General features: G+C 59.6%; 1 protein-coding gene across 7 annotated transcripts in view; it reads left to right on the forward strand.

Moving 5' to 3' along the window:
* Nucleotides 1–2,864: 2,864 nt before the first annotated feature.
* The window catches only part of PKD1 (polycystin 1, transient receptor potential channel interacting), a 47,449-nt gene continuing 25,952 nt past the window's right edge, over nt 2,865–24,361 (forward strand). For 5 of the 7 annotated variants that reach the window (XM_067706999.1, XM_067707000.1, XM_067707002.1 and 2 more), the window contains exons 1-10: nt 2,865–3,303; nt 19,287–19,358; nt 19,474–19,545; nt 19,631–19,800; nt 20,147–20,818; nt 20,917–21,100; nt 22,253–22,473; nt 22,814–22,929; nt 23,340–23,466; nt 23,809–24,056. In XM_067706999.1, the coding sequence (XP_067563100.1) occupies nt 3,089–3,303; nt 19,287–19,358; nt 19,474–19,545; nt 19,631–19,800; nt 20,147–20,818; nt 20,917–21,100; nt 22,253–22,473; nt 22,814–22,929; nt 23,340–23,466; nt 23,809–24,056 (2,097 nt within the window). In that variant the 5' untranslated portion in view covers nt 2,865–3,088. The remainder of the gene's footprint in view (nt 3,304–19,286; nt 19,359–19,473; nt 19,546–19,630; nt 19,801–20,146; nt 20,819–20,916; nt 21,101–22,252; nt 22,474–22,813; nt 22,930–23,339; nt 23,467–23,808; nt 24,057–24,361) is intronic. The other 2 variants (XM_067707004.1, XM_067707005.1) reach the window with 2 other exon arrangements.

The raw sequence follows: 24,361 nt of genomic DNA on the forward strand, positions 1-24,361 counted from the left end.
AGGCACCTCAGCTGAGTCTGCATGGGGTGGGATGGAAAAGCATTCCAAGCAAAGGAAAGAACATGGGGAAAGTCCAGGTGGTGTGAGGCTGTAGAGAGTTCTGGAAGCCCCAAGTGGAGGTACATGTGGGCCTGTGCAGTATGTGGGGGGATCAGGGAGGGACTCTCAGCTGCGCCTGCCCAGCCCTGCTCTGTTCCTGTAGCCCAAGCCCCTGTTGACTTCTCCCCTGTAGCTGTTCCCTCAACTTCCATACACTGTGCCTCAGTTTCCTTCTACTTCTCTGGCTGTCTCACTTAGACTCCCCTTAAGGTCTCCCTCCTCCCCAACTCTAGGTTGGGGTTCCCTGCCTCTGGATTTTTCCACCTGTCCTAGGTGCGCTCACCAACCCCCTTCCAGCTTCACACCCCACTTCCAGCTACGCTCTGGGTACCTTCTCAAGTGGCCCCAGCACCATCTGTCCAGAACCCCATCCTCACCTTTCCCTCCACATCTCTCCTTCCCTGGGACATCCTCCCATCCCCCATTTTCCCCCAGCAAACAGTTTCTCCACCCATTCTGGCTCCCAACCTCCAGGCAGGGCATCATTTGAGCCTCCTCCTCCTCCCACTTCTCCCACAACCAGTCCTGAGACTGTTTCCCACTTGGGCCTCCTGCTCCTTCCCCCTCCCCTTGTCTCATCCCATCAACCCCACCTTGGCTTAGCCCCCATGCCAGTGTTTCCAAACTGGGTTCCCAAGCACTCCCTCTGTGATTCTGTGTAAAAAGGTTCATGAGTCCCAAAAGATTTGCAGATTTCACAATCCCTCCCTGTTAGGATGGAAGTTCCTCCTCATGTCTAACTTAAGTCACTCCCCCAAACTGCTCCAAGATACTGATTTGGAGACAAAGGGGGTTGTGAGAACTGAGTCTTGAGAATGGACCACAGCTGCTGGAGCAGGACCATCCCCTTCCCCTACCCCAGGCCACAGGCTGGAGATCCTCTGTCTGCTCCTGGGTTGTTTGACCTGTGAGACATGGCAGGCTATTCCCTGTTCATCCCTGGCCTGTGCCTGTGCTGGGGACCTTTTCTTCTTTGGGTCTTTCCTGGGAGCTGGCTCTGAGCTGTTGTGATTTTCCCCCAGCCCTAAAACGTAGGTTTACTATTCTCATTACCCAGATGAGAAAGGCAGGCATCTGGGTGCTGCTTCATGCCCAGGTGAATAGCAGAGCTTCAGTGTGCCCCACAGTGGTCCTGCCTGGACTCCCCCAGCAAGTGGCAGCAGGACATGGGCCCAGCACCTGTGGGTTTAGTTGAGGTTTCCAGCTAGCTTAAGCAGAGACAGAGCACAGAGAGGAAGCTGGGAAGTCTCAGGATGAGGCCTGACACCAAGTCTCCAGACAGTGGTACAGAGACCTTGCTCACATGGGGGCCTGGGGACCTCCTCCCTGTGACCACTCTGTCCAGGCTCTGGAGGAGGGACTCATCTGACCAGCGTGGGTCAGGTATCCACTCGTGGCCCAATGGTCAAACAATTTTATTATTTCTTCATTATTTTAAAAGTTGAGATATAATTCACATACCGTAAAATTCACCCTTTTAGGAAGCACAATTCAGTGATTTTAGTACACTGCACAGTGATTTAGCCTGTACACTGCACAAGGCTGTGCAGTCATCACCACTATCTAATTCCAGAAGGTTCTCATCATCCCCAAAAGGAACCCCACACCCATTAGCAGTCACTACCCATTCCCCCTCCCTCCAGCCCCAGGAGCCACTAATCTACTTCTTGTCTTTATGGATTTGCCTGTTTTGGACTTTTTTTTTTTTTTTGGTACGCGGGCCTCTCACTGTTGTGGCCTCTCCCGTTGCGGAGCACAGTCTCCGGACGCGCAGGCTCAGCGGCCATAGCTCACGGGCCCAGCAGCTCCGCGGCATGTGGGATCTTCCCGGACCGGCGCACGAACCCGTGTCCCCTGCATCGGCAGGCGGACTCTCAACCACTGCGCCACCAGTGAAGCCCCTGTTTTGGACATTTTTAAATAAAGGGAATCATATAATATGTGGTCCTTTTTGTCTAGCTTCTAGCATGTTTTCAGGGTTCATCCATGTTGTTCGGCTTGGATTCTTCCCACCACCTGCGTTAGTTTCGTAATTAAATCCTGCGCACACAGAGAAACAAAATCTCCCTTGGCAGAGTCACAGCACAGAGTACATTGCGCCGTGAACAGAAAGAGCGGGCAAACTGCGGCCGGAGCGGGAGGACGTGGGCTTCCTGGCTCGCAGAGCGCAGCCTATGCCCAGCGGCCGGCGGGAGGCCGGGAGGCTGAACTTCACCGCCCAGGTGAGGCCCAACTTGGGCGTCACCACCGTGACAGCGAGAGCTAGCCGCCACTCCTCGCCGGCGCCCTGGTAACTCCACGAGAGGAGGCGATGCGCATTTATTGAGTGCCTACTATGTGCCAGGCGTTCTGGAAACCGCGGTGGCGGAGAGGGACAGAGGCGCTGGGAGTGGATGAGCGCGCGTAACGGGCGCTCGGAGGTCCCGGCTGGTGTTTTCAGTGTTGTGACTGCTCGGGCGCTGAGTGAGGTCTGGGAGGGGCGCACGCGACGGGGAGGGGGAAGAGCGCAGACCTAGACCGGCGCTCCCTGGGGAGCAGAGCCCGAGGCCCGGCCCACTGCTTGTGTGAAGGGAGGAGCTCCAGGCGCCCCGCCCATCTAGCCCCGCCCCACAGGCCCCCAAGCTGCAGCGCGAAGGGCGGAGCCTTGGGGCGACCCGCCCTGGCGCTCGCCCCTCGCCGCGCCCAACAGGGCGGAGCAGGGGGCGGTGCCTAAGGGAGCCCCGCCCCGCGCCGCGCCGGGAGGAGGAGGAGCCGGCGGCCGGCCCGCACTGCAGCGCCAGCGCGCGAGCGGACGGCTGTGAACTCAGAACCGGGCCGGAGTGCCGAGCGGGCGTCGCGCAGGCAGACAGGCCGCGGCCGCGCCGCCGCCAGATCCCCCTCCCGCGCCCAGCCATGCCGTGCGCGGGCCCACCCTGAGCCGAGGCCTCCGAGGCCGGGCGGCCTCGGGGCCTCGGGACCGGGCCGGGGCCATGCTTGCACTGCCCTGACGATGCCGCCCGCCGCGCCCGCCCGCCTGGCGCTCGCCTTGGGCCTGGGCCTGTGGCTCGGGGCGCTGGCGGGGGTCCCCGGGCGCGGCTGCGGACCGTGCGCGCCCCCCTGCCTCTGCGGCCCGGCGCCCGGCGCCGCCTGCCGCGTCAACTGCTCCGGCCGCGGACTGCGGACGCTCGGGCCCGCGCTGCGCATCCCCGCGGACGCCACAGCGCTGTGAGTAACCCGCCGCCCGCAACGCGGGCCGGGCGGTTGCCATGGCGCCCGGCGGGCGCAAGGACTGGCGGCTGCCGGGGCCCGGCGGGGCGCGGGGCGCCTGCACCCTTCGGGGAGAGGCCGGCCGGGCAGGCCGCCGGCCTGGCGGGCCTCACAGGGCGTGGGCGCGTCCCCGGCCTCTAGAAGGGGAAACGGAGTGCGGGCCAGGCCTCTCCCAGGGCGAGGCTCCAGCGCAGTGAGGTCGGCCCGACTAAATAAGGAAAACCTGGGACCGGGGCCGGCTCTCAGCCCGCCTGGCCTCAGCCAGAGGGAAATAGGAAAATACCGGATTCTGTGCAGGCAGAGACATCGCACAACCCGGTGGGGCTCCGCTAACGCCAGCTGACTGGGGGCCTATAGCATCGTGCGGAGGCGGGGCGGGAAGGTCTCTGAAAAACACTTAAACTCTAATTAGAGCTTAATAGGATGCAGCTTGGCCTGGGGGCATACCCAGCACTTGGGAGCCCAGGAGTAGGAAGCTAGGAGGTGGAGAGCTCTATCTGGGATGACAGGGAAGGCTCTCCGGAGGGGGTGGACAAGAATTTGATGGATGTGTAAGAATTGGCCTGTTATTTGAGGGGTAGGAAGGTGGGTTTAGGGGAAGGGAGGAGAGAACCATGTGTGCAAAGGACTGGAGGCTGGACTTGGTCGAACGTGGGTGTAGGGGTACACCTCCAGTGTGGCAGCTGTGGGGGGAAGGGGTAGTGTGAGGGAGTGGGAGCAGGATGGGTGGTGGGCTGGCGTCATGAAGGGCCTCATTTGTGCAGTTTATCGTTCTGATGTTATCCTGGGAACAGTAGGGGGGTAGCATGCCCATGAAGGGGTTTAAAACGCTGAAAAGCAATTGTCAGGTTTGCATTTTGGCAGAAATAATAACAGGCAGTCTTTATGGAGAGCTTGCCTCCAGCCCGGGCCTGTGCCAAGCTCTGGTTGTGAACTGTCACACATAACCCTCATCCTAACCCTCTGAGGTGAGGTACAGTGAAGATGCCCATTTTACAGATGAGAAAACAGCCCAGAGGTGATGGTGATGTGATTTGTCCAAGCACAAGTAGCAAGTAACAGCCAGTACATGGCAGAGGCAGGGTTTGACTGTGAGGAGCTGAGGGTTGGATTGAAAGGGATTCAGGGGACTGAGATTTTCAGATGGTTGTCCCCAGAGATGGGGACAGGCTCAGGGCCTGCTTATCCACATCCCTCCGGCCCCGTTTGGGTACTTGCAGACACCTAAGCCAGGACTCCATCACTCCCTGGCTGCATGCTGGAATCCCTTGGTGGGGGTTTAACATCCCCAGGCTTATTAAACCTGGGATTTGGTTTTGTAATGTTCCCTGGGTGACTCCAGTGTGTGGCCACCTTTTATGAGGAGGACCCTCATGGTCAGTGTTCAGACGAGTTTGGATGTTGGCGGGTGGGGCACGGGTGGGTGCTTTTCCTGATGGGTCCTCCTTGGGGCTTTGCTGGGGGTTGGGGCTGGGGGCTGGGGGCAACCAGGTTCTCCAGGGGCAGCGGCTGGGAGCCATGGGGCCACGCTGTCATCTTGCTCCCTGCCAGCTTAAGTGTTTGCCATCACGGCTGTCTCTGTGGAGGTGGGCTTCTGGCCTGGAGCCAGTGCCCACACAGTCGTTTTGGATCCACGCCACTCCTTGTTTCTCAGTGCTGTGAGTAAGGTTACATACATCTCTCGTGGGCTGAGAGCTGCTGGGGGGTCAGGCCCCAGCTCCTGCTGGTTATTCCCGCTTCCTCATCACCTGGCGGCGTTTTGGCGTCCAGGAGCTGTCCAGGAAATAAACGGCACTGGTAGCTTGGCCAGGGGCCCGCAGCAGGGTGCAGGCTCCCAGGCATAGCAACGGAGCCTGAGCCTGTTGCCTTGCATGTGTCCCCTTAGGCTCTGGTCTTGGGTTTTGGAGGTCCAGGGAGCTGGTGGCCTGGCCTGAGCCAGCAGGATTCCCAGGGTTGCTGACCCTGCAGCATGTGATGATGGGACTCTGGGAGGAGGGGGATGGGGAATAGAGGAGACTTCATGTTCTTGTTGACACTCTGAAGCTGCCTCTGGGAGATTTCCAGAGGACTGGGTGCAAAATGGTAAACTGGGCCCTTGGGTGCAAATGTTAAGGCCCCCTCACCCCGGTCCCTCAGGCCACCATCTGTGCTCTGTGGGCTGCCCCAGCCATTCTGCCTGTCCACCCTGCAAACCCCCTCCTCAGGGAGCAGGAGGTGGGTGAGGCTTCTCTTCTCCAAGGGAGCAGGGCTGAGCTCAGAGATGCCAGGGAGCCTCCCGGGTGAGGGTGTGCGTGTCCAGGGGCCCCAGTACCCCTGCCTCCTGGGTGTCACCAGCAGCCTCCTCTAGCAGGCTCAGGCCTGGCGTCTCTGTCATCAGTGTCTCGCAGCCACGCCTCCATTTGAGACTCCTTGGCCAGCCTGAGGTGTGGCAGGACAGCTGTGTCCAGACTTGGGTGGGAGGACAGGGGCTGGCTGGTGGGGGATTCGGGGCCCCTGGGCCTCAGCATGCAGGATAGCCCAGGAGTCTGAGACCGCAGCCTTTCTTGGGTTAAGTGATGCTGCTGGGAGATAACAGCCTGAAAAAGATGACGTTACTCAGTAAAATGTTGTTGCTCTCCTATTTTTAAAGCTTTTATCCTGGAGAGTTTGAACATACACAAAAGTGGGAGGAATAGTGTGATGAACCTCATGGACCCACTGCCCTGTGGCCTGGCCTACCCCTCCACACCTCCACCCCACCCCAACCCATTTTGGAAGCAAATTCCAGCCATCCTACTTTTGATCTGTAAGCATTTTGGAATGTATGGTGACACCTCGATCACACCTAAAACAGTGCATAATACCCTGATCACTTTGCATGTCCAGTGTGTTCAAATTTGTGGTTGTCTCAGTTTTTTTAGTAGATTGAATTAGGACCCAAATAAGGTCCACGCAGTGGCAGTGCGGTTAGTTGATGTCCTTTAAATCTCTGTGGATGTGTAGGCTTTCCTTCCATCTGTTTCCTCTTGTGCGATTTATTGAAGAAACCGGCTCCGACGGCACCTTCTTTTGGATTGTGTCTCTGTGTGTCCCTCTGCCCTTGGTGTTCTTCCTGTACATTGATGGTCGGGTCCAGAGCTGTGTTGTATGGTGAACCCCATTTCAAGTGCTCGAGCCACAGAGCCAGCGGGCTACCATATTGGACGGGACGGCATAGAGAGTTCTAGATGTGACAGCACTGCTCCAGGTGCTGTCAGTCATTTTCAGGTGTGGTTGCTTTTGGCTGACAGCTTTTCAGGTGATGTGAGCTGCTAATTTTGGCCAGGGGCCCAAAGTGGGCCTCGTACTGTCTTGTGAATGTTTGGGTCTAGGACTAGGCTCAGAGCAGGGACTCAATAGGCACTTGGTTTGCTGATTAAAATATTGGGGCCTTAGGGTCTTCCATTGGCTGGGGGCACCCAGGGCCTCGCCCTTCCTCACCTGTGCCCCTAAATAATAGGGGAATCTCTGGGCGACTCAGCCCCCGGGGCCTGCACAGGACATGGGTGTGAGGGAAGATGGACATCAGGGAGTAGACCCCTGGGCTTGGCGTGGGCCTGGCGTGTGTGTAACGTGTTAGATTGCAGATGTCATGCACGTGGCTGCCTTGAGGGCTGGCGGGGCAGCGGAGGGCCCTGTCTCTGGGCCCTCACCAGAGGGAGGGCCTGGCTGCTGTGTTCCTGGCCCTGTGCCAGGGGTCTTCAAGGCCCACGTCTCTGAGGCTTTTATGACAGCAGAGCTAGTGTTAAACCAAAAGACAGATGATAAGGAGGAGGCCGTTTTGGAGGGGCTCCCTGGAAGGATCCCCAGTGTAGGTGACATTGAAGCCAAGACTCAGTGCTCACGCAGGAGTCATGCAGGGGCTGGGAGAGAGCGTCCCAGATAGAGGGGACAGCCTGGTAGAGTCTCAGAGGTGCCAGGTGATGGAGGGGCGGGAGGTGGGGCCTCTATCGAGAGAGCAGGGGGGCAGCATTGAGGGACCCAGGAGAGAAGCGTCATGATTGGCATCTTCTAGAAAGAACACTAGCTGGGGCGTGGAGACAGTGGGTTTCAGGAGGCCCTGGGTGTCCTGCGTACTCAGCTGGTCTCACCCTCACATTACCTGAGCTGCATATGATAGCTGGCACTTGGAAATGCAGACTAAGTGCACATGTAACATTAGTTTTGTGGTAAGACACAGACTGCAGATTTGTCTGAACTGTGGACAAGAGGGCACATACTGCCTTCTGTAAGGTCCCCTGGCAGGTCAGGCAGGTGAATGGGAAGGCTTCAGCTTCATCTGTGACACCTGGGGACACGAAGGGACCAACACCAGAGCATTTCCAGTGCCAGTAACCCTCAGGAGCCAGGCAGTAGCTGGGAGCAGTGAGGACAGCCACCATCCAGGAGGGTGAACACACCTGCAAAACGACTGCAGGGTGGGGAAAACATGCAAACCATCTATCTGATGAAGGACTTGTAGCTAGAATACATAAAAACCTTTATGACTCAATGCTAAAAAAATGGGCAAAGGATCTGAACAGATCAATCTCCAAAGGAGATACACAAATGACCAATAAGCACATGAAGAGATGCTCAGTGTCTAGCTTTCAGGGAAACGCAAATCAAAATTACAGTGAGATACCATTTCATACCCACTGGGATGGCTGTCACCAAAAGACAGACATTAAGGAGTGTTGGTGAGAACGTGGGGAAATTGGAATCCTCGTGCACGGCTGGTGGGGATGTAGGATGGGGCAGCATTTTGGAAAACAGTATGGCAGCTCCTCAGAAGATTAAGCTAAGCATAGAGTTAGCATAGGGCCCAGCCATTCTCCTCTCAGGTGTATGTACACCCAAGAGACACGAAACCTACGTCCACACAAAAACTTGTACACAAGTGCCCGTAGCAGCATTATTCATAGTACCTGTAAGGTGGAAACAACTCAGGTGTCTATCAAGAGATGAATAGATACACAGAATGTGGTCTGTTCATGAAATATTATTCAGCCATGAAAAAGAATGAAGTACTGATACATGCTACAGGGTGGATGAGCCTTGAAAACATGTTCAGTGAAGGAAGCCAGACACAAAAAGCCACATGTTGCATGATTGCACTGATAAAAAATGTCCAGAACAGGCCAATCCATGTAGGCACAAGCAGACTAGTGTCTACAGCTGGGATGGGGGATGGGGGTGGGGGATGGTGGCCAAGCATTGTGGGGTTTCTGTTTTGGGGGATGAAAATGTTCTGGAATTAGATGGTGGTGGTGGTTGCACAACCTTGAAAATATACTAAAAACCACTGAATTGTAAACTTTAGAAGGGTGAGCTTTATAGTATGTGAATTATAAAACAAATCTCTGAAGAAAATATCCCAGGGGTGCACCCCACTTCTGCAGCCGCCTTGTCTTCTCCACGGTTGCCATGAGTGGGGACTCTCTGCTGAGCCCTTTTCTTGTGATGTGTTGCCCCAATGCAGTTGGGTTAGAACCACACTTGGTTCCATTTTACAGACCAGGAAACTGAGGCTCCCAGAGGTTGAGTCACTTCCTAGGGTCACGTGGCTGGTAGGTTGTGGCAGAGAGGTGATTTCATCAGCACGCTCTGGGACATATCCCTGGAACTGCATTCGGGGGCCTGGGGTACAGCACCAGTGACCTGCTTCGTCAGCAGACAGAGGTGGCGGTGGGGGCATCCCTGAGTGGGGCTGGGTTATGTTTGAATGGGACCAGGTGGGCTCTGGACTCAGGCCCCAGCTGCTTGCCTGGGCCTGCCCTCCCCAGCCCTTCCCACCAGCTCCCTCCTTGAAATTCCCTTGGCTGTCCCTGCTCTGGTCCTCCCCACTGACTTTCTATTTGGTTCCAGGAGGGAGGCAAGGAACACAGGAGTAGGGGACTTAGGCTCTGGGTCAGACCTGGTTCACATCCCAGCTCCTCCGCTTCCTGTATGACCTTGGCTGAGTCACTCGGCCTCTCTGAGTTTCAGTTGCCTCACCTGCAAAATGGGTACCATGAGTGGATGAACCTTATGTGGTTGTGGGGCGTCAGAGGTGAGGGTGTATGGTGCACCCACGGGACTCAGTTGATGGTGGCCACGATAATCATAACTGTTGTCAGAGTGGCCCCCCTGTCCCTTCTCTGTGTTCTCAGAGCCCATTACCTTATACCCAAGCATTGGCAGGAGTTGGGCCCCTAGGACCTGCCCTGCCACAGAGCAGACAAAAAGCCTGAGGAGAGGTGCCCCTGAGCTGGTGCACATGTGCCCGTGACTGTGTTGCTCAGACCAAATGCTGCAGCAGATGGGAAACGCACAGATTAGCCTTGGGCAGGCAGGCTCCTACACACCCCTTGGCACCCAGTCCAGGAGGCCCCATGTTCAGAAGCCTTCCTGCCTCCTCTGGTCTGGCCTCAGAGGTGACTTCAATGCAAAGCCAGGTGGCTGTTGGGATGTATCATGCCTCGCATGTTTCTCTTGTGTTTTTATCTGTTTTATGCATTTGTGTATTCGATGCCTTCATGTATGGATGTGTAACATGGTGAAGTTATGAGGCATAAACCGCACTGTGAGCTCTCGTGTACACCTTGTTCTGTGCCCTGAGCTGATGAGGCACCATTGGAATCTGCGCACACTCGAGCTGCTCAGTGCTCCCTGTGGCTGCCCCGCTCACTGCAGCCCTCGAGTTGTCCCTTGAGGAGCTGACTGGTGCAGGCGCTTTCGGGTCAGGTGTGCCCAGCGTGCGCAGACTCGGTCTCCCTTTCCCAGATCTCTGCAGGCCCGTCCTGTGGCTTCTGCCTCAGAGGTTAGGTTCGGGCTCCTCTCCGGCTGCTCTGCCATCTTGTGACAGCTGGCCGGGTGGCGGTGCCGCCACCTTCGCCCCCCACCTGGGGGGCCTGTGCCATGTAGGTGGGTGTGTGGGGACCCTGGCTCCCGAGGGGGACCCCGGCTGGGGTTTGGTTTCAAGTGAGGAAGCCATTTTGGATGAGACACACATTTTCCTTTCCGGAACACTCTGCGGTGGCCAGCGCCACAACGGGAACCCAGCCGGGCCCAGCCCACCGAGTGCTGGAATGAAAACACCCTGCTCCAGCCGCGCTGTCTGGGGTGGCGGCCGCCGCCTGGGATGGGTGCGCTGGGGCTCACCCTCCGTGCTGGCCGGCCAGGCCACGTGCCTGCAGTCTCGCTGTCGGGCAACCGCAGCTGGAAAATGCGGCTCACGTCCTTTCTTCCCGGAACACCTCGTTCTTTATGGCTTGGCAGCTGTCTCTGCCGAAGGGCCCAGTGGTACCCAGTCGCCCATGCCAGGGAGGGGGCTACGTTTGGGGACCACAGTGGGCAGGGCTCTTTCTCCCTCTGAGGTGCCCATGGGCCCAGGCCTGGCAAAGTGTGTCCCCAGTTCTAGCAGGCCTGGAGTCCACTCTTGGATCCTATGGGGCTGCCCTGGAAAGGGCTCTGTCCTGAGGTGGGGCAGAAGCCAGCCTTGCCTTTTGGCTGAGGCGAGGAATGAGGGCCAGTGCTCTGGGCAAGGCTAAAAGCACCCGGGGCCTCCAGATCCTGCACCTCTAAACTGAGCCCTATAGCCCAGTGGCCGTGCCCAGCAGCTGACCGGGTGACGGGATTGCTGGCCACGCTGGATGATGCTTCTGCCCCTGGAATTCTGGAGGCCATGTGCCGGCTCCCAGGCCAGGATGGGGAGAGCCCCAGCTACCTTTGTCCCTCACTGTTCGGACTCTTGGGAGCGACCACAGGGTGAGGAGGGCAGCCTCCTGGAGCCTCAGCGTTTCCATCTGTAGAAGGGGTCGGCGCAGCCCCTGCCCTGGCTGACTGTGACGGGCCAGAGTGCAGAGGGACATCCCAGCTGAAGGCAGCACATGGGCGCCAGTGTCCATGGGTACTGGTCCTTTTCCTCCCCTTGCCCTGAAGAGTGGCCCCAAATCCCCAGCTGCAGGTGGAGGGGCAAGCTGGGCCCTCTCCTGGGAGGGTCCCCTCTTAGCCCTTCGCCACCCCCTGCCCCCAGTCTTATTAATGCCCTGACGGTGGCTGCCTCTTTGTAGGCTGATCTGGGAAGGCCCCTCTTTGGGGCTCCCTTCCTTGTCCTGGCCTGTAGTTCCAGGGGTTTCCTGGGCAGGGGATGTCACCACACCAGACGCCTGTGTCTCATCCTGGTGATGGTTCAGTCGTGGGATGGCCACGCCCGGTGAGGGAGCCCATAACATGCTCAGGGAAACACAGGCCACCTCCTATTCCGACGCCCTGGGACAAGGCGCCAGGGGGCTCTCGCAGGCCTTTCCCTGTCTTTGAGGTCCAGACCCCCCTTCTGGGCCCTAGTTTGGCGCCAGATGGGGGTGGGTGGCTCGGGCTGGCCCCTCCATGCCCTTGCGCCAAGAGCCTGCCCCCTGCCCACCCCTGCAGCTCACCCTCTCCGCATGTTTTTCTTCAGATCGGCTCTCTCTCCAAAACTTGAATTCATTAATTTAAACATCATCATTTCCGCCCCTGGAAGCCAGCCTCTCTCACCATAAATAGAAGGGAATGAAGACAGAGTGAGGTTACTAGACTCAAACTGACCCACCCCGTCCCACTGCCAAAAGGAGCCGTTACCGCGGCGTCGAGTGGGGGCACTGGGAGCCGAGCATGTGGGTGGGGTCTGGACCAGCCTGTGGGGTCCCAGGGCACTGGGACCAGCCTGTGGCCTCTCATCCCTTCTGCCTCAACCTGGCTCCTGAGGGGATGTGTTGGGGGTCCCCCGTGGCTGGGCTGAGGGAAGCCTGTTTCCCTGGAGCCCTGGGGCCTCCATGGAGAAGACAGGGCAGCTGAGGCTGCATTTCTGGAAGCCCAGCGAGAGCGGGAAGCAGGAGCCCTAGGCCTCGGATGGGGAGTGGGGGGCCTTCTGCCGCAGCTCTGTCCTGTCCTGCCAGAGGGAGGAGGCAGCTGCTGGCTCGGGCAGAGTGGTTACGTAACATCTGCAGGCGGCCTCTCCGGAGCCCATTCCCCCCCAAGCCCTGTTTCCAGCGTGGCGGCCAGCGCCGGGTGGGGTGCTGGGCTGGGGCCTGGTGCTCGCCTCCACTGCTGACCACATGCGTCTGGAATGTGCAGATGTTTCCTTTGGGGCTCCGGCTGGCCCCCAGACCCCGCCTGGCATCTGGACTGGGGAGCAGGCACCCTGGCCACTCCCCCGCCTTGACAGAGAAGGAGACTGAGGCTGCTTGGGGCTGCAGGGCAGGATCCTGGCTTATCTGCAGCCTCCGTTTCCTCAGCTCTAGGAGGCACTGCACTTGGAGCCACCCAGGGCTCAAAAACGACCTCTCCTTGGCCTCCACCTCACACACCTCTTCCCACTCGGCTTTATCTAACAGCCCCTTCCCCATCTCTCCCTGTTGGGCCCTGAGACACCCTTCCCTGCCCCTCTGCGAGAACTAGGATGTGAGCAGGGGCTGAGCCCTGTGTGGGGAGGTCAGGGGGAGCCACCATTGTCCACAGGATGGGGGCCCCTCAGCACCTTCTGCTGGACACCTCCAGCTTGGTGGTGGAAGCAGGGGTTCTCCCCCACCCCCAGCTCCTGCTCGGAATAGGAAAGATCGGAGCCAGAAGGACACACTCCCCCGGGAGGCTGGATGTCTGATTTGGAAGGCAGGGGGAGTTGGGGCAGCCCAGTGCTGGGGGCAGACTGGGCTCTCCAGTGACAGCTGGGCACTGTGGGAAGAGGAGAAGGAAGGCCCAGGTGTGGGGGTAGAACAGGGGTCTTCACTCCTCCCCCAACACACTTAACTGTCTCGGGTCAGGAGGGGGAACAGGAGGGGACGAGCCAGGTATGAGAAAGCCCCCATCTCCATCCAGTGCTGTGGGCTAGCCTGGTCCCTGGTGCCCAGGGAGGTGACACGTGTCTTGTGCTGTTGTGGGTGTGTGCCTGTCCCCAGGTGGTGTGTGTGGTCCCCAGGTCACCCCTCCCCCTGAGCTGGCCTGACCCCTCCAGACTTGGGGTCCCTGGAAGTTGCTGGCTTGGGCCTTGGAGGGGTCTGGGAGGGTCCACATGGCCAGAGGGTGGACCCTGCTTGGCCTAGGACCTCTTGGGTGCTGGCTCTCTTCCTAGTGGGGGCTGGCTGCTGTGGTGCTTAGCCAGCCTCTGCTGCTTCTGCCAGCTCTGCTGGGCTCCTTGCGCTCCTTTAGGTGGCTCCCTGGGCTTGCTGTGTTCCCCACCGCCCCGCTTTGTAAGACAGAGAGAACCTGAGTGGGGGGCAGGGCGTCAGTGACTATGATGATGTCACGGGGGGGTGCAGTGGAAACCCGAGGGGCTGGGGGTGGGATGGGGCTGGCCCACAGCAGCCTTGGCATTCCCCCAGAACAGTGACGGCAAAAGCAGATGGAGGGACTTCCCTGGTGGCGCAGAGGTTAAGAATCTGCCTGCCAATGCAGGGGATTGGTCCGGGAAGCCCTGGTCCGGGAAGATCCCACATGCTGCAGAGCAACTAAGCCCGTGTGCCACAACTATTGAGCCTGCGCTCCAGAGCCCGTGAGCCACAACTACTGAAGGCAGCGTGCCTAGAGCCCGTGCTCCGCAACAGGAGAAGCCACCGCAGTGAGATGCCCGTGCACCGAAACAAGGAGTAACCCCCGCTCGCTGCAACTAGAGAAAGCCCGTGCACAGCAATGAAGACCCAACGCAGACAAAAATAAATAAATTAAAAAAAATAAATTTATAAAAAAAAAAGAATCCACCTGCTAATGCAGGGGACACGGGTTTGATCCCTGGTCCGGGAAGATCCCACATGCTGTGGAGCAGCTAAGCCCGTGTGCCACAACTACTGAGCCTGCGAGCCACCACTACTGAGCTCATCTGCCACAACTACTGAAGCCTGCGCGCCTAGAGCCCGTGCTCTGCAATAAGAGAAGCCACCACGATGGGAAACCTGCGCGCTGCAACAAAGAGTAGCCCCACTCACCGCAACTAGAGAAAGCCCACGCGCAGCAACGAAGACCCAACACAGCCAAAGATAAATTTATTTTTATAAAAAAGCAGATGGAGATGTGGAAAAGTGGCTGTTCAGGGCCTTGAGGCCAGGTGAGGACTCCACCAGTGTCTGCCTCCAGAGGCCCTCCTCCAGTGTCCTCTCTGCACCCCCACCACACTGTTACCCGTGGCACGCCCCTTACGGATGCTCCGAGGCAGCCCTGGCCTGTGGTGATGCACCTGGCTTTTGTCCTGGTTCTGCCTTCAGGCTGCAGGAGCTTTGCCGGGCAGGGTCTTTCTCTGCACTGTGGGCCCTGACCAGACCCAGGTGAGTCCTGGGGAGAAGGGGCTCCCTGGAGCTGGGAGCATGGGGAGCACGTGGCCAGCACTCATGACGGGGTGAGGCTGTCTTCGTCAGTCGGGGGGAAAGCCTCCCGGGGGCAGCTGGGCCAGGCCAAGCTGGATAGAAGACTTAGCTGGGCCCAGGATGGCCAAGAGCCATGGGCCAGTAAGGCCAGGGATGATGGTGTCCTGCCAGAGTGGGCGTTGGCTGGGACACTGAGGTAGACCCGGCTCCCTCCTCCTGCCCTGGTTTTTCTGGCACCGCAGATGGCTCCCCGCAGCTGCCGCTAATGATGCATTTTCCAGAAAATGGGATGTGGAAAAACATTGTAGGGATTTTCCTTCTTTCCTCTTCTGCTTGAGGCCCTGGCTGGGGAGCTGTCCCTGGTGCCCCTGGTGGGTGTCTCATGCTTGCACTCACCCTTGTGTCCCACTGTCCCCCAGTCCCCGTCTCTGGATCATCTGACTGCCTAGGGCTTTTGCTTCTGGGCCCCTGCAGCTCTACTTCTCAGAGGCACGGATTCCACAGCTGTCCTCCCTTTAGCCTCAGAGGAGCCCCTGCTTGAGTCTCACTGAAATTTCTCATGGCACAGCCGTCCCCACTTGGTGCGTTGTACTTGACATTGGGTGGAGTCTGTCTGCCTTTCCCTGGTCTCCTGGCCTGCCTCAACCCACCGCGGGGATGGTGTGGATGCCCCAGCAGCCCACCTCTGGGCACACATGCTCATGTGCAGTGGTAGAGGGCCTTGGCCTGTACTGGGAGACACCATGTGTGTGTCTCTTTTTTTTTTTTTTAAAGCAGATGAGACTGTCCCAAATTGTTTATTAGGTAGGAGTTTTACAAGCATTGCTTCCGTTAGCAGTAACAGCAGTGCTGGAGAGCGTTATGCCTTCTCCAGGCTGCACTGCAAGAGCCTCACCGTGCTTTGGTGATCCGCTGGGTGTCAGGATTTCTTCTTGTAGCTTTATGGAACGGATCAGTGAGGATAAACTCAAAGAATTTGTATGTGGAATCTTCGCCAACCATTAAGAATCCAGGGCTCTGCGGCCGTGCATTGGCATCGTGCTCACTCCTCAGCAACAGACTAAAGGCTTTGAGCGAACTTCAGTGGCTTAACACAGTGATGCGCAGGCGCCATGGGCTCCCTTAGGCCTGGGCGGCTGCAGCTGCCATGACACACGCAAATCCTGTGTCTCCTATATCCTGCTGGGCCTGGTCTCCCAGTCTGTGCGCTGGATCGGCCGGCCGGGGTTGGGCGGGGCTGCTGTGGAGGGCACGGAGCACCCCGGAGGAAGGCCGACTGCTGCCTCCCCCACTGCTCTTGGCTTGCTTGTGAGCGCCCAGCTTGGCTTACCCAGTGGCACTGCCAGATGGAAGGGGGAAGCTAGGCTCCGTTGTGAGGGGCAGAGGTGACCCTGCCAGAGGGTCCTGTCACTATGTCCCCTGGCCCCCAAGGGCGTCTCTGCTTCTGGAGTTCCTGGGACCCATGCTCTGGGCATGGGCTCCCTGTCACGCAGCCTTTGGGGGAAGGGACCTGCGTGCGCGCGCACACACCCGCCAGTATCCAGATGGGAAACCCAGCTGTTCAGTGGGGTTGTCTGGGACCCCTGGCTCGGGTGAGTCGGGTGGAGCTCCAGCCTTGAGCCCACTGTCAGTGGACCGTGCCGCTTCTTGGAGTGGAGGAGGCCTTGCCTTGACCTCCCCGGTTGGTGTGGCTGCTGGCCCCCCTTGCCCAGCCCATCGCCGTCTGCTCCTCTCTGAAGCCCCCGCTCTAGGTCCTGCTGGGCATCCTGTCTGTCCCCTCCTGCACCGACTTTCTCCTGCTTGAAGAGCAGAATGAAAGTGTGGGAAATGGAGGGGCCTGCCTGCTCTCAGGAGTGGGGTTATTACCGTGCACCCCTCCAGCGCTTTCTTTAGAGTTTGAACAGTCACGGGGAGCGGGGGTACTGCATCTTGCAGCTGCGTTTCTCCTGCCTCTGTGGCTAAGCGGGGGTGTGAGCCACACCTGCTCACCAGCTCCTGTCACATCTCATGGGTGAGGGGAAAGACGTCTGTGCCTCGGGGCGTGCATGTGGCTGTGCTGGTGCCCAAAGCAGTTGAACTCTCAGGGCATGCGGCGTTACTGGGTGGCACCCACACTGCCGTTTTGCGCTTGTTGCCGGGATAGAGCCTTTGCCAAATCAGGTGTCCCCCCAGCCTGCACAGTCAGGCCACTGGTCAGAGCAGCGATGGGGCTGCAGGTCCTCTGGGCTGAAGCCTCCGTCCCCATGTGGTCCCAGCAGGAGCTGCAGCCCCAGCCCTGACCCTGTGGGACCCCTGTCCAGTCTCAGAGGTCCCGCTGCTGGGAGGACCCTGCCCCTTGCAGCTATGTAGCTCTTTTGACTGTGCCCGAGGTTCTACTCACAGCCCTTCTTGAGGAAGCCCCCGATTCAGGGGAGAACTTTGGTCTTGCCCACCTTTGCCCACCTACTGCCTGTACCCTCCTGCCTGAGGCCTTATGATTTGGAGGCTGCCTGTGGCCTGCTGCCTCCCCAGGCAGGCTACAGCCAGCATCGGCTGAGCATGTCATGTCCACATGCCGTCCACTCAGTGCCAAGTCTCCCGATGGCTGCCCCCTATGCAGAGGGAGAGACCAGGCTCCCAGGGGTTAGCTGAGTGCGTCCAGTCCCCCTTTCCTCACTCCCTTGGTGGGGGCCAGAGGGGGACAGGAGCCCCTTTGGGCCTGGCTTCCCTCGTATCACCTGCAGGCAGGTGGTACCCCTCCAGAAGTCCCCCAGGTGGCCACCTGGCTGTGTTGGAAGCCAGGATCACGTGAGCAGCCTGACTGAGAACTGGCCCCCAGCCAGTATTTGGGTATAGGTGGCCATGAGGCCCCATGTGGATAGCAGGTCCCCAGGAAGGAGCAGTGGTCAGGGGCTGGGGTGGGGGCCATTTCCTGAGCCTCATTCCAGAAGTGGTCCTGGACATTGTGAGCCAGGCAGAGGTATCATACCAGGCATCCCAGCACCACCCCTGGGCATGGTCTTGGGGTCTGGGCTGGCACTCAGGCCCCTGGCTTCCAGGAGGGCCTTGTCTTCACACCAGCCAGTTCTTATTAAGTTCTTGTTGTATGTGGGGCAGCTGGAGAGAGCAAAACCCATTCCAGAGGGTGGCTGATGGAGCTGGGCTTCAGGACACCCCTCAGGCTGCCACGGGAGCTCGGATTAGAGGGACTGTGAAGTCTGGGCGGGTGCCCAGGGATGGGGGTCTGGACCAAGCTGTGGCTCGGGTAGGGTGGGGGAGTCTGAATGTTTTAGGAGCTGGGTTGACAGGACCTGGAGACAGATAGGCCTGGAGGAGGCATTGACAGGCCAGGGAAGGGCAGACCTGGTGAGAGGCATTCTGGGGACATCAGAGGGCCAGAGTGACACCAGGAAGGGCAGAGGCCCCAAGGCTGGGAGGCCCAGGCCTCGTCAGTTTGGAGACTATGGTGGGAGGTATAGACCTGTGGGAGCACAGGGAGGCCTGGGAGGAGTGGCGACTGGAGGTGTCCACTGAGTCAGGCTGGTCCAGGGTCCCTGCCCAGGAGGTGGACGGGCCGGGTGACTGGCCTCCACCTCTATGCCGGGCGGGGAGGTGGAATTGTTGGCTAGAGAGTGTATCCTCGGAAAGACTCGCGAGGGGCTGGGGTCATGTAGTCATTGGAGTGTAGTCACTGGTGTGTCACCACCACGTCACCTGCACTGGGGGTGATGGTAGACAAAAAGTGCTGTTGTTCTGTTTTCATGGTGTTTCTCCAGTTATGAGACCGGGTGTTTTTCTGTGTATCTGTGACATTTGTATATTTTTCGTTAATCTTGCCTATTTTCATCTTTAGCCTTTTTTTTCCCTCTGGAGTAACTTGCTTTCTTTATGGTTTGTTAACAGCATATGTGGAAAGGGGATTATGGGCCTTTAATCCATCATCTAAATTGCTAGTGCTTTTCCCAGCTTGTAGTTTGTTTTCTGATTTTATGATATTTTGTGTGTAAGTTGCATGTTTTTGTGCAGTTGGATCTTTCGACTTTTGATGTTTTATTTCTGCTCATAGTTTCATGCTTTGAGAACCCGTGACTCTTCTCCCGTGTCTTGCACCATGTTCGGTTCTCTGATATGGTTCTGTTGACCTTGAGGGCCTGGGATTATGGAGATCCAGCTCTAACTCTGGTGCCCAGACCCCAGAGACTTAGCACGGGCTGTCAGTACTGCTCTGCTATGGGGTCGTCCACCAGAGCCCCCTTCCCGTTTGTGTGGTCTGTGCCACATTCCCCCCACCCTCCAGCTGGTAGCAGCTGGGCCCCTGGCCCTGGAAACCCCTGGGCTTCCTTGTGTGTTCTGAACCCTGTGTGGAGGGGTGAAGCCTGCCCTACATGGTGCAGTCCTGCTGGGGGAGGGGGCAGGGGGCAGGGGGTGGGAGGGGAAGGGGCAGGGCATGGATGGAGTGTTGAGGGGCCAGCTCTCTCCTGCCTTGGGCTCTCCAGATGAGAGTTCATTCAGGTCTTCCACCTCTGGCCCTGGGAAGAGGGAGCTCAGAAGGTGGGAGGCTGCAGCTGGAGAGCATCTGAGGTGGGCCCGGGTGGACTCTGTGCCATGCCTTGGGCCCCAGCACTGACCTGCAGCTGCTTTGCTCTCTAGAGATGTCTCCCACAACCTGCTCCGAGCGCTGGACATCGGGCTCCTGGCGAACCTCTCGGCGCTGACGGAGCTGTGAGTGTCCCCTCCAGGGCTGCTGCGGGATTCCACGCACTGGGCAGGTGGCGGCTGCCTGTCATTGTTGCGGTTGAGGGGGCTCGCGTCAGACCATGTCGAATCTCTCTTTTAGGGACATAAGCAACAACAAGATTTCTACATTAGAAGAAGGAATATTTGCTAATTTATTTAATTTAAGTGAAATGTAAGTTTTGTTGGTTTTGGTGGCTGTCGGCAGCTGGGCCCGTGGCCCCCACACCTGCCCTCTGAGCCTGCCCCGCCCCCTGCAGAAACCTGAGCGGGAACCCGCTGGAGTGTGACTGTGGTCTGGCCTGGCTGCCACGTTGGGCAGAGGAGCAGCAGGTCCGTGTGGTGCGGCCTGAGGCGGCCACGTGTGCTGGGCCCGGCCCTCTGGCCGGCCGGCCCCTCCTCAGCGGCCCCCTGTTGGACAGCAGCTGTGGTGAGTGCGGGTGGGCGGGACACACTTGGTCCCTCCCTGCCGGACAGCTTGGCCAAGCAGCCGGCGGGAACCCTGCCGGTTTTCAGGGGTCTCCAGCCTATGGTGGCAGATGGGGATCGGGGAACAGCTGCACGAGAGAAATAATTACAGGGGCTAGGACAGACTGACTGGGGGAGGGGTCGCAGAGGCCCTCTGGACCAGGGGACCACGTAGGTGTGAGGCGGGGAAACCAGTCTGGGGGTGGGGGTGAGCGCCACGCAGCTGTTGGAGGGTCGGAGATGATGTGATCTGGGGTGTAGAATGGGGTGGGGTGCACCCTCGGGACCAGCCTGCCTGCCCCTTCCAGGTGAGGAGTACGTTGCCTGTGTCCCTGACGACAGCTCGGGCGCCGTGGCGCTGGTGGCTTTCTCAGCTGCCCATGAGGGCCCGCTGGCCCCTGAGGCCTGCAGTGCCTTCTGCTTCGCGGCTGGCCGGGGCCTCGCGGCCCTCTCAGAGCAGGGCAGGTGCCTGTGTGGGTTGGCCCGGCCTCCCAATGCCTCTTCGGCCTGCCTACCCTCCTGCTCCAGCCCCCCACTGCCCCCCGCCCCCACCTGCCAGGGGCCCACCCTCCTCCAGAACATCTTCCCTGCCTCCCCAGGGGCTGCCCTGGTGGGGCCCCAAGGACCTCTGGCCTCTGGCCAGCCCGCAGCCTTCCACGTCACTGCCTCACTGCCAGTCAGCTCCACGCGCTGGGACTTCGGCGACGGCTCCCCTGAGGTGGACATTGCTGGCGCGGATGCCACTCACCACTATGTGCTGCCTGGGCGCTATCCCGTGACGGCCGTGCTGGCCCTGGGGGTCGGCTCTGCTCGGCTCTGGGCAGAGGTGTGGGTGGAGGCGGCTCCCGTAGCCCTGGAGCTCATGTGTCTGGCCTCTGTGCATAGCGACGAGACCCTGAAGCTTGGCGTCCGAAACCGTGGTGGCTCTGGCCTCGAGGCCACCTACAGCATTGTGGCCCTGGGCGAGGAGCCAGCCCGAGGTGGGGCCGCCCCGCCCCTAGGCCTGAGTCAGGGTGGGTGGGGCAGCCCTGGTTGGGCACACATCGATGCCTTATCTCTCTGCTCTCTGACCCCCCAGTGGTGCATCCGCTCTGCCCCTCGGACACTGAGATCTTCCCTGGTAACGGGCGCTGCTACCGCCTGGTGGTGGAGAAGGCGGCCTGGCTGCAGGCACAGGAGCAGTGCCGGGCCTGGGCCGGGGCCGCCCTGGCTATGGTGGACAGTCCTGCCGTCCAGCACTTCCTGGTCTCCCGCGTCACCAGGTGCCTGCCCAAATGCCGCTGGTCCTCGGAGAGGCTGGGAGGTCGGGGGAGGTCCCCAGAATGCTGGGGTGGGGATGGAGCATGAGCACATTGGGGTGTCTGGAGGTGCTGTAGCCAGCCAGCCTGGCTCTGGGGATAAGGAACCATGTTGTGCCCACATGTGGCCGTTCCTATCAGCTCTCTCGGCACAGATGTGGACACGGGGGTGCCCACTGTGGGAGGTGCACCCCCTGCCCTGTATCCTGCCCCCACTGTCCCATTCTGGGCCCCTCCTGGCAGGGACCGGGGAGGTTCTGGTGTGACCACGGAGGCTGCACTTCCTCCTGCTGCTCCCCCCTGGGTGGTCACTGCTGCCAAGCGCTGCCCATGCACGAGGAGCCTCTTGGACGCTCTGGCTGCCCAGGCCTGTGGGGGCATGCGCTCTGTAGTGGTCACCATAGGTGGCCCCGCCTGGTCTCTACTCAGCCCTTAGCACCTGCAGTGGCTAGGGGGCGGGATGGGGTGGAGGCTGGCCCCCCTCCTCTCCCAGGGTCCCTGTGTGGGAAGGGACTGATTGGACTGTGGGTCACCCTGGACTTCCCGAGGGGAAATCGAGGCCCAAAGCAGTCATAGCCCTTGCCCAAGGTCACTTGGTTCCCAGGTAGTAATGCAGCCCCAGCACCCAGCTCTGACCACAGCACCTCAGCCACCCCTGCTGCCTGTTCCTCTGTCTGACCCTGTCCCAATATTTGCCCCTGTCCTTGTATCTACAAGCCCTGCCTCCAGGAGGGTCTCTCTGCCCTGGCAGAGCTGTGGGAAGTAGCCTGTTTGGGGGCTGATATATGGGTGTCTTTGTCCCCAAATGCCACACCTGGAGCCTCACCTCTGGGCACACACAGGTCTACGTGGCCCTGGGCCAGAGTGAGGTGGAGCTCCATGAGGGTCTCAGCTGGGCCCCTGGCCCCATGGGATAGGTGATTGGGTGGGCACTGGTGTGGGCCTTGCTTGCCAAGTCATGTATGAGCCTCAGTTTCCCCATTTGGAAAGTGGGGACAGGCAGAGCCTGCCTGACAGGCTGCTCTGAGGAGGGTGCCCCCAGAGAGAGGGCAGAGGGAGGGGTGCTTGTCTCTGGGGAGCCCCTGAGCACCTGCTCTTCCCTCTGTCTGCCTGCAGGAGCCTGGACGTGTGGATCGGCTTCTCAGCTGTGGAGGGGGTAGAGGTGGGCCCAGCGCCGCAGGGTGAGGCCTTCAGCCTGGAGAGCTGCCAGAACTGGCTGCCTGGGGAGCCGCACCCTGCCACAGCTGAGCGCTGCGTGCGGCTCGGGCCTGCTGGGCAGTGCAACACGGACCTGTGCTCGGCACCGCACAGTTACGTCTGTGAGCTGCGGCCCGGAGGTGCGCTGGGGCCCCTGGGAGGCTGGGGAGCACCTGCTGCCCTGGCCCAGGACACCCCTCCTCCAAAGCATACAGGGTCCCTTGGCCACCCTGGGAGCTCCTCCCATCCTGGCCAGGACAGCTGCCCCTGGCACCCCAGTTCACTCCTTAGCTGTTCAGTGTTTGTTAGGTGTTTGCTGAGTGTCTACTGTCCCGGACTGAGCCCACACTGGACAAAACAGGTGGAGGGAGCCAGGGGCTACTGCCAGGTGGCTCAGTCCCAGGTCTGGTCCCACCCTGGGCCCCCAACACACTCCTCCTCGGCCTGGGAACAGCACCTCATTGCACACTTGCACCACAGGCCCTGTGTGGGACGCAGAGAACTTCCTCGTGGGAGCACCCAGTGGGGACCTGCAGGGGCCCCTGAGCCCCCTGGTGCAGCAGGAGGCCCTCACAGCCCCCCGGGAGCCCGTTGAGGTAGGCTGGCCTTCCAGGTTTCTTGCCCTGGCTGTTGCAGTTCCCTTTAAAAAACAAGAAGCCTTTTTCTGGGCCTTATTAACATTCTGCGTCTAGTAGAGTCAATGCAGAGGTGAGTAGCACCCAGGCCTGGCATCGGGAGAGCTCTGAACGCTCCTGAGCCTTTTCTCTTGGTGCTTGGGGATTTTTTAGAAATGAAGGTACAATTCCTGTTGCTCACAGATGGTTTTGACCTGATTTTTTTCTCCTGAGTGACATTGTCTCCCACTGTGTGAAATGAGGCCAGTGGGGGCCTCTTGAAGGCCCATCTGGTGGCTCCTCCCCTCTGACCTGGTGGGTGTTTGGGCATCAGGGTGGGGCCGGCTGAGGGCCGGGGTCGGTGGAGCTGAGTGGCCCCCCTGCCCTGGCAGGTGATGGTGTTTCCTGGCTTGAGCCCGAGCCGTGAAGCCTTCCTCACTGCTGCCGAGTTCGGGACCCCGGAGCTCGGCGGGCCTGCCCAGCTGCGGCTGCAGGTGTATCGAGCCATGCGAGGAACAGGTGGGACTCCATCCTGGCAGTGGGACCTGGGAGGCTCGAGCAGCCTCTCTGCACTGTGGTGTCTGCTGGTCCCTTGCCCACTGGACTGGTCTCCAGCCTCAAGGTGGACAGTGGGGTCCACAGAGATGCCAGCTCATGCTGGGGATCCCAAGGATGGGTTTGGTGGGGAACTTGCTGGGGCTGGGGACTCACTGGGGTCAGTCAGCTGGCCTGGTGTGGGGAGGGTTAGAGGAGTGATGGTGGGGGCCGGGTACACTGCCTGGCGAGACCTCATGTTGTAGCAGGGCGTCCTTATGATCTGTTAGCAAATTGGGGTACCTGACACCCCTCCTTTCCTTGCAGGGGCCCCAGGAAACAGCAGCGAGCCCCAGAGTAGGTCCCTGGAAAACAGGACTGAGCCCGTCCCTACATGCACACCAGAAGGACACCCGTGCCCCAGATCCAACATCTGCCTGCCTCTGGACACCCCCTGCCACCTTCGGGCCTGTGCCAACGGATCCACATCAGGGCTGGGGCTCCCTGGGGTCTCCTATGCATTGTGGAAAGAGTTCCTCTTCTCTGTGCCTGCGGGCCCCCCTGCCCAGTACTCGGTGTGTATCACTGGCCTAGGTGCCTTCTGCCTCCCCATCAAACACAAATAAAATGCAGATTGTTCTGCACAGCCCTCCAGGTCCCCTAACCCACCCGCCTCCTGCCTCGGCAATGCTCTCCTCCTCTGCCAACCGTGAGAAGCTCCCGCCCCAGGGCCTTTGCACTTGCCTTTTAAGGAGGACTCTTCCCCTCTCTGGGCAAGGCTGGCCAGTGTCCAGAAGTCCCTCCCCTGTCTGGGGAAGCCCCACCCCTGCCTGCATCCTCTCTGCCCTGTGTGTTTTGTCTGTCCCCATCTTGAGTGCCT

The sequence above is a fragment of the Pseudorca crassidens genome, chromosome 15 (assembly GCF_039906515.1).
Source record: "Pseudorca crassidens isolate mPseCra1 chromosome 15, mPseCra1.hap1, whole genome shotgun sequence".
Taxonomy (NCBI): domain Eukaryota; kingdom Metazoa; phylum Chordata; class Mammalia; order Artiodactyla; family Delphinidae; genus Pseudorca; species Pseudorca crassidens.